Here is a 13,246-nt window from a genome sequence, read left to right on the forward strand (position 1 = left end):
TAGAAGTAGTGGAATAAGCGGTAATGGAAATTTATTCTTCACAGTTACCTTATTTAATGTGCCATAGTCAATGCAAGACTGAAGCTCCCCATTGCCCTTTAGTACAAAAAACAGGGGTGATGAGGTAGGAGACAAAGACGGTGAGATAAACCTATTTTCTAGGTAATTCTTGAGGTAGTCTCTAAGATGTTCATTCTCCTTTTCAGATATGGCATAAATTGACAGTTGAGATTACTGCTGAGAAATCAATCTGGCAGTCATAAGACTGATATAGGCACTTCAGCTTGTTTCTCATTACACACGTTGTTGAATGCCTGATAATGGGGTGGTAAAAATACCTCCTTCTCAGCAGCTGTTCCCACTGATTGGCTAAGATCCTTCTGCATGCTTTTGTATATTTACTATGCAATGTTGTGGACAATAAGGCAAAAAGGCTTAGATGGACCTTGACCACCACTCAATATTGGGGTAATGTGTGGTCAACTCTGGCATGCCTAAAATAAAGCCAGATTGTGTAGCAATGATTAAACTAAAGTGAATTGTCTCTTGATGCCATTGATTCAATAGGCATACATCTACTATTTGTACCACCTCAACCTTTCTTTACATTTATGTATACATGGTAACTGTAATTTTCATGCTAGATCTGCATCCACAACCTTTCCTGTGGCTCCGGAGTCTAGTAGTTCCACTGCAGAACGATGGTGATCATTTCAGTCTCATTTCCATCTTGAAATGTAACACATCACCACACCTGAGAACTAAGTGAAAGGAATCTCCATGCGCTCTTCTTGCTGCTTAGTTTTGCTCCAGATTTTCAATTGTATTTACCACTTTAGCAGTTGTGAGTAACAATTAAGGTTTGTTCTTAGGTTTAGTTGGGCACTCTGTAACAAAATTACCTTTTTTACCACAGTAGAAACACTGCTCATTCCTTCGCTGGTGTTCTTTCTCTTCCTTGGTTAGGGCTGAGCAAACTAATGCTATCTCCATAGGTTACCCAGGATTTTCCATAGTTGAATTCTACGTTAGTGTTCTTGATCTGTCGTACCTAGGATCAGACCCCTCATTGTGCCTCTGATCCCCCCTTTTTTGGGAAAGCCTATGGTCTAGTAATGCAATTATAGTTATAAACTCTGAGCAAGCCTTGGGCTGAGGATTAGTTTTTGCTTTAAGATATATTTTGGCGACCCTGAGAATACCCAGCAGACCTCTTCTCTTCTGGCCAAGTGGTCTCGGGAATCAGACAGTTGAACTGAGTTATATAGGAAATCAAATCCATATTGCCTTGTTTTAGTTCTAATAATTATCCGCAGACAGATTTGCTGCTCTTAGATCGAAAACCTTTTCAAATTCCCTGACAAAATCCTTCCAAATATATTGAATGGGATTGTTGCTGCTCACATGAGGTACCACCCAGGAGGCAGCATTGCCAGCTACGTAGGACATAAGAAAGGTGATGCAGGATTGTGGGTCTGGGAAGGCTGCAGGTCTATAAGTAAAATGGAGTTCCATTTGTGTCAAGAATATCTGCACCTTAACTCTGTACCTATTGAATCTTTCTGAAGCTGTTTGCAGAATCTGAAGTGGAACAGTTACTGAGATATTAATGGGAGGGGTGACCCCTAAAGTCACCCTGTGTCCTGCCAACCAGGTCTGTACTAGGGAATTTCCTTAAAGGGATAGGAAAGGGATTCCTATCTGATGTCCCTCCACATGATTCTACTCTGTGCTGCAACTGAGCAACATTATCGATTAATGCCAAAGTGGTCGGTTTGAACTCTGCAAATTCATTTTGTACCTGGAGTAAAGACTTTATAATGTCATCTAAAGTGGCGATTCTGAATATCATACAAACTGGCAGGAACTAAAATCTGTGGGCTTGTAATTCTATCACATGGATTGTGGAGTTCCTCAGGGCTTGCATAACAATACAGAAGTCCACCTCCAGGCACCACCAAGCCCTTGTACCATAATGGCACAGACTGCTGGAGTAGCCGGGTAACGGAAGGGTGTGGGGATAGGAACAACTGAGAGGAAGATCTGCAGAGAAAGTAGGCAATTATACGTACTTGATCTAATTTCCCCATTCCCCTCCCGCAAACACTACTGTATAATGATACTCTGAATCAGCTGTGGTGGAGGTTCTGGATGGGCCTTTAAATAGGAGTTTGCTCCAAGATAAGAAATCAAGCTTCAGAGAGGTAAACAAATGAGGGTGGTTAGTTCTCTATTAATGTTCACCAGCCAAAACAGAAATAGCTCACATACGTTTGTTGTAAACATCGACAAAAGAGGAACATACCACAAAGCTGTTCCTTTATTACCACGGGGGTCGGGTTTTCAAGTTCTCTATGACATCATCCTGCTAACTTCACAGTTTGCATGGTATTTGCCCTGAACTCTCTGAGGATTATCTTAATCAAGTCTGCGTTACAGGATTCACCAGTCATTATATCACAACAATATTGTTTGGGTTTATCCATGTTTATATATACACCAAACTTGTCTTGTCAACAATACCATCTGTGCACAAAGATTACAATGTCTCTCCAACTTAAGGGACTAGCCTCACATGGGAAACCAGATAGGCACCAAACATAGTCAAGTATGCTAGTGCTTACCAAGGAGATTGGGCTGATCTCACAATGCCACTTGTGCAGCTATCACTTGAATCACCAGGAATGGGAGCTGAGAGATGGACTGCCTTATCTGTATACTCCAGAATACCAAGTGCATGGCTTACGGCAGTCTTTTTTTTACATAAGAGCTTCTCCCAAGATGGCCAAGTAGGCAATTATACGTACTTGATCTAATTTCCCCATTCCCCTCCCGCAAACACTACTGTATAATGATACTCTGAATCAGTCTTTTTTTACATAAGAGCTTCTCCCAAGATGTCCACTGCCTGGAGGCTGCTGGGACTTGAAGTCCAAATACACAAACACCAATCTCTAGGTCCTAACACTAGGTTCCTGGAACAGACAAAGGAAAATCATTATGGGGAACACCATATATCGCAGGAGAATGTTCTTTGTTATCTCTGTACTTTATTACATATATTGCACTTCAAACACACATTGTTACCTTGCTGCCTATATTTACAGTTCACACACAGTTCACATAGCATTACCTGTGAAAGCACTTCAGCCAACATTTACAACCAGTTGTTGCATAATCTGTACCATCCCTGATCAACAGGGCAATTGCACATTGGTCATGAGGCCCAAGAGACACACCTGGTGATCATGATGATAATTAAAGTAAACAGTAGTCCTCACAACCCTCCTCCCAAATTAACACAAACATAATAGAAAGCTAACAAAATCTGTAGTGATAAAAAAACATATTTTTATTCACTCATTTTTAATAAGAACACTTCCCCCTCATTTCCTCAATATGCCCCCCAAACACAAAATAAACAATAGAAAATAATAGAAAATTAAAAAAATATAAAAACATTTACTTTACAATTAAACAAAGCGCAACAACTAATATATACTTTAAAAATAAAAATATTCACCCAAACTCAAATACACAACACTGTCTAAAAATACATGAAATAATAGTTTACAAAAACATACATACAAACATTTTATAATGTAAAAATATTTACAAATATAGCTAACACAATCTAAAATAAAAACTAGCATAATTAGTACATTAAATGATTATTATCAAATTAAATATATTTTACTTAAACTGTATCCACCCAATCTCCTAATGAACCCCACAATATGAAATAAAACATAATTAATTGATTTAAATTTGTATTAAACATGCAAACCATGTAAAGGAATAGATGACAAATTAGCAAAAAGACAAATAAACATTAATTAATACATAATTATAAAACACTGCCCACCCAAACCCCTAGCAGACCCCACAACCTGAAATTAAAATGTAATAAACAATTAAAAAATGTGTTTAGCACCTAAACAAACACATAAATAAACAAATATCAAATTATTAATTGCATTTAAGTTATATACAGCGCTACCCACCCCGCCCAATCCCCCAATAAAGGAACTCCTCTGAAAAAAATGAACATTACCATAATATTATTTAAATATAATTAAAATAAATCGCACAATAACATAACTTATGAAATAAAAAGAATAACACAATACATTTAAAACAATATAATAGAAACAATATCTAAAAGAATATATTGAACTTTAATATTATTGTAAAAAAGTAAACAAAAATGATATGCTTGCCTTCAATATTTTTTTCCACAATATTTTTGCAGTAAGATATTTCGACCACAAGCTTATCTCCAATTAATATTTTTGAGGTGCTATTTAGAGGGATTACCAAGAATAGAAATATTTATAGCAAAGTGGAATCTTATGTCACATGCAATTAAATATACCCTTTTCAATTAGAACTGTAGCGTCTTCTCTCTCCTACTGATAGGTGTTCTCGGCCCAAGTCACAAAAAGGAAGTTACATTTAATGGGAAATTCCACAGGTGTGGGTGGTCATGTTACTGTCATAGTAGGAGTAAGTCCAGAACACACTGCAGAAATATATATTTCAGGTGTGGCTATGGACACAGTGAATGCACAGGATGAAATAAAGGAATATACACCAGCAGTGGCACCCACAACATATGCTTCACACATTCAGACACACACATACTTGTGCATGTACATGTATTTGTGTGTGTTTGTGTGTGTGTGTATGTGTGTGTGTGCTATCAAGGACTATTGCTCAGAATTTTAGATTATATTTATTGTCAATGAAGTACATTAAGTTAAAGAACAATTCTTTGTACATGGTGTCCATTGAAATACAGATTTCATTTGATTGAGTAAATAGATTTAAAAAAGTATAAATATGGAGTTAGTTTTGCACCGAATTTGCATAAAAAAATGAAGCAAATTCGGCACAAAACTAGTATAAATATGCCCCTCAGGGTCTCATTACGAGTGTGGCAGTCTTCAGACCGCCACACTCCTGGCAGTCCTGATGTCACACTACAACCCTGGTGAGCGGGACCACCTAAAGACTGCCTTCACTGCCAGGAACGTGGTTCCTGACGGGTAGACTTCGGTCTGAGTTGTGGTCAGCCACGGCAGTCCTGTGCTCAGCGCTGCCATGCTGATTACAACTCAGCTTTCTGCAAGCCTTTTAATGGCGGTCATAGTGGAAAGCCAGTGTTGAGGGCATCAGGGGGGCCCCTGCACTGCCCTTGCCCACCACCCTCGGAATGGTCACTGTCTGCCTGGCAGGCAGTGTGCATTCTGAGGGTGCTGGTGTGCTACAGTACTGGCCGTGGCTCCCATAAGGAAACAGAGGCCAATATCGTAGCACTGTTCCTGCCAGTCAACCCAGTAGGAACAATGTTCCCGCTGGTCTGCCCGGTGGATTGTAATCTGACTGGGGGGGAACGCTTTCGGCATGACAGTGGTGTCCTCCCTGCGGCATTGGCGATCCAGTGGTGGGACCGCCAATGTTGTAATGAGGGCCTCAGTCTATATATATAATCAGTAAAAGCTACTTTGTTTTGGCTAGCTCAAAGTAAGACATCCAAACCCCTAACCTTACATGGGTAATATCGTAATAAATGTTAATGGGAACATCAAACATGACAGCTCTTATTCTCAAGAAATGTGTGGAAATAAATCTAACCCTTTTGTTTGTTACTCTTCCATGCCTAAGGTAAACACAAGGAAGATATGAAAATGCATTTTCAAAACATTTATTGAAATGATCATATTCTTGCAAAGAAAGTGAGAGCTGTGATTTCCAGACAGATGAGACTCTTTAATGTACTGAGTATTTTTAGACTGATGAAATAATACAAACAATTCAACCATCTTAATTGTTACCAATGTTACCTCCTGCTATCTGTTATTAGCACTATACTAAACAGAGCATAGTGGGAGTACCCTCTGCCAGATTTATTTGCATAGTCTAAAACCCATACCTTGTTCATAGGAGTGAGGAAGCTGGTCTAAGTGTACAGGCTATCTTCCTTCACAGGATGTGGGTTAGAGTTAGCAACCCTGCATTTCAGCCACAGTTCACAGTGGTTCCATGATAATCCCAGCATAAAGTGCTCCTTTTGTTGAGCCTAGCATGGATACTGTATCTATAATAAAATACTGTCCTTATTGCACTGTGACAGAGGTGCTGAACAGCTACTTTAGTGTGTCCAGCATTAATGGATTGTCTCCTAACGAGAACAGGAAAAGAAAACAAGGGCACTATGTTCTGATTGTATGATCTTGGACTAAATGTGCAGACCACAGGGACACAATTCCTGCCAAGAATACATGTGTATGTAACACATTCTCGTGTTAGTGAACAATATGTAAAAAGTCAAAAAGATGTAATGTTAAAAACTGAAATCTAAAATGGAGACTAATAGCCCTACAACAGAAGGTGTACGGCAAAGCTGAGCATGGAGTCCAACATTACTCTGCTTGTTTGGAAATCATGAATTGGAACACTTCAACCTCATTGGTGAGCACTTCCTCACCTTACTGTGTGCAGATGATTTTGTATTGATTTATTCATATAGATCATTCCTGATGGGCTCACAGTTGCATTTTAAATAGCTTTGGGGGCCAGGGCAAGACATGTTTGGGCCCACCTGTTAGTTACAACTTTGAATTTTACTATCCACTTTTGTACTAGTGATAGCCCACATGATGCCAAATAAACATATGGAAACAGAAACAGTTGAAATATGTCTTTCCAAAGACTCCAAGGGCCTTATGTACAAACACATTTCCCCATAGACACAGAGTGGGTAAAACCCTTTGATACATCTGGCCCCAAATCCTTAAGATGACACATGGGCAAAGAGAGATGGAGGTAGTGGTAAGCAGAGAGAAGAAGAGAGGTTAAGAAATAGAAATAGAGAGAGGTGAGATAAAGTTTACTTTCACAGTTTCCCCTTAGAAGTTGGGTACTCAGTTGCAATTGCCCACTTTGCCAATGCCTTAAAACATCTCTGTAGCTCACAAATATTACAAAAATAATCTGATGCATTTTTAATATACTGTGGAATCAAGATAAAAATGGCAAAGACAGTTTGCAGCTTGCTTAACACATAACAGCTTTCAAACTAACACATAGATGTACCAAGCTTGTAAGAGTTACAAGAGTTACATGGTTTCATTATTTAAATCTGTGTTTTACCAGTAATGATAGTTGGAAGGGCAACCATTCCGAGGTGCTTTATTAAGAGATTTGAAAGCAGAATAGTGTTCAAAGAATCCAGTTCTGCCTTACATATAAAGCGTTTTCTTTGGAGGAGGGATCTGGGGACGGGGGTAGTTGTGGAGTATATAAAACTCAGAGCCAAGGACATTTCCTTCTGTAAATACCTGTTAGCTTCGTAGGTACACCCACAGCCCTTTTTGAGAACTGGGTCAAGAGAGAAAGAACTTACTTCCAGTCTCCTAGTGAGGAGCAGTAACATGCAGTGGTATCATTCATTATAAGACAGTAAATTAAAAAATAAAAACATACTTATCTCCTCTCCATCCTGCAGTTCAACAGCAAGGTGAGCGACGCTCATTCACCCTAACAAAGGCACCGCCACTGGTATTTTCTAGATAAGATTGAATCTCAGCAGGCTTAGGTGCTGTGTGTTTATTTGTGCACCCTCATCTTGTCATCATTCACTCAATGGTGGAGTTATCCAACTTGTTGCATTAGTTTGTGCAATTATTGTCGCAATATAGATGACTTCATTAACCGCTCAATCTTACTACATACTTAAAATGATATTCACTCTTATGAGGTAGCGATTTCTTCAATATGTTCTTTCTGTATACAAAACAACCTTGCACTCAGCATTGATTTTCAACGTTTTCAACTATTCTTTTAGAAGTTATACTATAAGCAGTCTATTTTTGCTAGTAACCAAATAATCATGCTGTGCAACTGCTCTTTGCAAGACGTCACCGTAAATTAAACACGGTTTAAATATTAGAAATAACTGAATTTTAACCCTGTAGTAGTGGCTATTGATATTGTGTTTGGAACTTTAATTGAAAAGAAGTGTTATCTATTTGGATGGCTGTTTATTTATTTTGCTATTTTTGCAGATCCGTTGCATCAGTCTATATTGATATTATTGTTTGGCATTCCAACAGCTCATAGCCTGCCCGCCCTTCCTATGTAGCTGTTATAAACTAATTAACTGAAAGAAACTTAATGTTATTGATTGATTGGCATATGGAATAAAATGTCTTTTTGTTTTGATCAAACTAGGGAGATGAAGGGATGAAAATCCAACTTATTCTTATTGGCTGGGCCTGCATGACCATTTGCCTTGTATCGTACACTGCTGCTTTTTCACATGGTGCAAGCCTGGCAGCCTGCAATGATATGAGACCCAAGCACATTCGAGCTCAGCCCCAGAATCCCAAAAAGAACTACGTCACTATCTACACCAATAGATCCTTCTACCTTCCAGGCGATAGAGTTCCCGGTAAGTAACATTAGCTTTTCCAGTTTAAATTGACCTGAGATGGCTAAAGAAGATGCAACTGCTAATGTCTCTAGGGAACCTAAGAAACTCAACAACAGTGAATCTGCAATACCAGCGCTGATGAAGCTAATAGATTTTCTGCACATAAAAGATTCACAAACCATACATTTATCACAAAAAATGACAGGTTTTGTGTTTTCAGTAGGATCCTTAAGAGGTGTAAATGGCCTAACCATTCTATAAATGTACAGCACTATTGTGAAAAACTGCGCAGTAGTAAACCTTATTCAGAGGGTGTTGAGTGGTTTAATGAAGGCGTGGTTTGCCTTGAGAGTTTGTGAATGCACACAAACATGTGAGTGTGTTGCCATTCATAAACTCCTTTCCTACCTTTTCCTGTGTGGGATATGGTTGGATATTTACACCAATAAATGGATGAAGTAACTCCCTCGCCATGGTATGCAGGAGAACACGACAGCCCTGAAAATTTCATTGGGGTATACAAAACGGGTTATCAATGTAGGTAAAATGTTATGTCATATAGAAATATGAAATATTTTGTGCATTTGCACAGCGAGCTGCCTTTCATCAATGTGGAGCTATACCATGGAAAGTGTCACATCATATTTCCAGCAATGCAAGCTGGACAACTACAACTGGCGCAGGTTTCCAGATGTATACCAAGAATGGTTGTTAATTCCAAAAAGTCGTACATTTACAATTGTGTAGAAGTATATGTAGGTGTGTAAATCTACATCAAGAGTTTAATGCTTGGGAAGTAGTTTTAAATACTAAGTCGAAGTGGCAGTAAACTGCACACATAAGCCCTGCAATGGCAGGTCTGAGACATGGTTAAGGTGCTACTTATGTGGGTGGCACAGTCAGTGCTGCTGGCCCATCAGTAGCATTTACCCTGTACACATGTAGCACACTTAACTGAGGACTTACAAGTAAATTAAACATGCCAATTGGGTAGGAACCAATGTTACCATGCTTTACGGAGCGAGTACATGCACTTTAGCACTGGTTAGCAGTGGTAAAGTGCCCAGAGTCCTAAAGCCAACAAACATATCAGAAAAAGAGGAGGAAGAAGACAAAAAGTTTGGAGTGACTCTTCAGAGATGGCTATTTTCCAACACATACCAATGTTTTAAATATCTTATGTAAATTACAATATCAACAGCAAAAATATAAACATTCAAAATATAGTTCTGACAACATCGACTACAGAAATAGCCAAAATATCAACAACAAACGCATTGTTTACCAAAATAATGTTGAATTATTAGGAATACAAATTAAAACATATACCTACTCACGTACAACACCCCCCTAAAAATAATGTATATTAAAAAATCATGCAAGCAAACCTATAATCATAGATTATTTTAAAATTAGCGTCTTCCTAATAAGGGAAAGCCACAAAAAAATCACAACTAAAATATGAAACAATCACATTCAAAAGCAGAACAATTAACAAATAAAAAAAATGTCAACTAATTGGTGATGGTATAAATAGAAGCTGTGCTAAACGGGTACAGTGATGAACAGCTGCCAGAGTACAGAGAAGATAGTGGCTCACCCTATAGGTTTTTCAAAATCGTATCATTCACAGACTCTTTAATGTCTAACAAAGCAGTTACACAACAACACAGAAAGGAAAACCCTTATTAACTTATACTAGATATACCTATACAAAATAAAGCACAACAAATGAACATGCCCATTGGAAATTTTCACAACATGACTGAATGAGTGTTATGATGGTGCCACAATAGGAAACTACAATCTGAAAAATATTAAAGATCATCGCCAATTCTTGAAAATTAGTATTTGCTCTATGTATCTTTTTTTCATGGTCAAACCTTTTAGACCGCATTGCATCTGTGAACCGTGGGTGATTTTGGATGACTTATCAGATATAGAACATTAATGAGTATTGACTCCTTGATGAAGGACGCAATCCGAAATGCATTAGGGATATTGATCTACTATTAACGGTGATCATTATAACTCAGATTAATGACATAACTGGATATGGTTTTCTATAAAACAATATGGAAGATATAAATAACTGGAAAGGATTGATGAGCTATGAATAAAGAAAAGGTCTGGATAGCAGCCTACTGTGTATTAAATTGTTTAATTTAATTCAGCTATCAAGAAGCAGGGCATCTGTGGCACAATCGTATTGTTGCACAAGAGGTTTCTTCATTGAAATTGAAGTTGAAAATACAATGTAAGACATAAAGTAGGCATTCACCAGTTCCTCTGCACCCACTGGAACAATAATAAAAGACTGTAGCCAAAAATCATACATTGAGCTGTAGGACACATGCCTTCTATATCAGATTTCAAGAGGATCATAATCAGGAAAGAGAGCTGAGAGACAAGCTACATTTGCACCACCAAACATTCTCAAATATAGGGCCACATGTACAACCATCCGATTTTATGAGTTGCATATTACACTTTTTAGCAACTCACAATTTCCAATTTGTAAAATCTAATGATGTACAAGTTCAGGGCTGAAAATGCGACTTGCTAATGAGATGCATCACAAATATCGAAATGCCTATTTGCGAGTTGGTATCCGTGCGCAAATTGCGACTCAGGTCACAAATTGCGACTGTGTGGTTTGAAAAATATCTTTTAGCTTTCTGAAACAGTGGAAGGACCCCAAAGACAGGAAGTCCTGCCCCTAAAGAAGCCTGGGGAGTAGCCAGAGTGCAGTGGATAGTCCTGTAGCACACACCAACTGAGTATCCAACATCCAAACCAAACTTTGCAATGGCCATCCGACAGTCTAAGAATACAGCAAGGGAGAGACACAGGAAATTGAAGTTCTCTGAGAGGGAACTGGAAATCCTCACGGAGGAATGCTGCAGCAATCACGACCAGCTATTCAGTCATGCCTTCATGACTGTCCCTGAGTCTGAAAAAAGAAAAATATGGAGGGACATGCAGCAGAGCTTCAGTGCCCTGGGATTGGCTGACCGTTTCATTGAGGAACTCAAGAAGCGCTGGTATGACTTGCGCTCGCTGGCCAAACATAGGGTAGCAGCACACCTGTGGGACTCCCAATGAACTGGAGGTGGACCTCCAAATGTAGCCACACTCTCAACAGCGGAGACCATGGTTGAGACAATCCTTGAGCCTGAGGCAGTGGTTGGATTTGGGTCTCTGGACACATCTGCCACTCCATCAACACCAGATAAGTGCAATACTACTACTATGCCAACATTTATGCCACTAAACCTGTTGTTTACATGCATGCAACACACCCTTATCCAGATGTATCTGATGATCCATGTAGATGATCAAAATATCACACCTGGTAAATTATGGGAAATGGAGTCATATACATAAACAGTGCAGTTACTGTCAGACATTAGCTGAAGAATGTTGTACGACCAATGACATAGTATTTCACAAGTACATTTTATTCATCCCCCGTTTGCCACATACCTTACACCTGTGGAAGTACAGAAATGGGCCGCAGTTGAGGGAGAAGACTAGGGCCAGATGGAGGAAGGGCAGAGGCTAGTACTGCATCCAGTTCCCAACAGCCAGCTACAGGCAAGGTGCAGAATTTTCAACAGCCAATCACTCCTAGCCACAATCCAGTCACCAGGGTCTGGCAGCAACATGCCACTCAACAGGCACATATGCACCAGTAGGCAAAGCAGACATCTCAGCCCCAGGTGCAATCCGATGAGCAGGTGGTGTATGGCGTGTTGGAGGAGACAATGCTGCAGGTTCAGCACCTGTAGCAGAAACAGAAATGATTAATTATCCAAAAACTATCCCAGTGATTTAACACCTTGGCCCAGCAGTTGGGTAACAGCAAGGCCATCCTGGACTCTAAAATAGATGCCCTTACAGGTGCGATTGTCCAACTGTGCACTGAGCTGGCTGGGAACAGGAGCCTGCAAAGGCGCACAGAGAGAGGCTGAGGCATCAGGTTGGAGGCCATGACAAGGGCCATAGGGAGGCTTGTGCAGGCAACTACAACACTTTCCAAGCGCACCATGGCCCTACAGGTCGGGATGGGCCATTAAATTTAAAGTGGTGATGTGTCATAGAGCCCGGCACAGATCACAGCAGCCATGGAGGCAATTCAAACAGCCCACATTGCCAGTGGGATTAGTGGTGAGGCACCAGAAAGTGAGGTGAGGTATCAAGCCTCGGTAATGCGTCAACCTCAGATGCCCATTTGCTGCGAAGGAGTAGCAGCCACCAACCTGCACCTACAAATGGCAAAACCTCCCATGCAGGAGGCACCTCTAAAAAATGAGAGCACAGTGACAGTCTGGCATTGTGTTTTATTATGTTTCTTTCTTGTTTGAAGTGATGTAACCGCACACCATGTGCTACCAAAGCAATTATGTTTTGTCTGATGGACAGGTTGTCTATCAATGTGTTTGTGAACCCTGCCAGTAAAGGGAGCATATTTTGAGCATTGAAATACTTGTGTAATTTTGTGTGACCATTGTGTTAATGGAGATGTCTTACTGTGAACAGTAATGTCTGGCTATATGGTCCCTTCACCTTCTCCCCGCGGCTGCTCTGCGTTCCTCGATTGGCTGCTGGGCAGGTTGGCCGGGGTCGTCATCCACAGAGTCTGATCAGGTCACCTCAATGAGTTATCCTCTCCTGCAGCAGACAATGTTGTGGAGTATGACAAAGGTTGTCACAATCTTGCATGCAGTCTCAGGCGCATACTGCAAGGCACCCCGACTCTTGTGAAGAAACCTGAAGCACAATTTGAGGAGGCCAGATGTGCACTCA

General features: G+C 39.9%; 1 protein-coding gene across 3 annotated transcripts in view; it reads left to right on the forward strand.

Moving 5' to 3' along the window:
- REELD1 (reeler domain containing 1) overlaps window positions 1-13,246 on the forward strand; it is a 171,400-nt gene that overhangs the window by 28,962 nt on the left and 129,192 nt on the right. For all 3 annotated transcript variants that reach the window (XM_069234317.1, XM_069234308.1, XM_069234326.1), the window contains one exon: window positions 8,236-8,455. In XM_069234317.1, the coding sequence (XP_069090418.1) occupies window positions 8,236-8,455 (220 nt within the window). The remainder of the gene's footprint in view (window positions 1-8,235; window positions 8,456-13,246) is intronic.

Source organism: Pleurodeles waltl, chromosome 1_2 (genome assembly GCF_031143425.1).
Source record: "Pleurodeles waltl isolate 20211129_DDA chromosome 1_2, aPleWal1.hap1.20221129, whole genome shotgun sequence".
NCBI lineage: Eukaryota > Metazoa > Chordata > Amphibia > Caudata > Salamandridae > Pleurodeles > Pleurodeles waltl.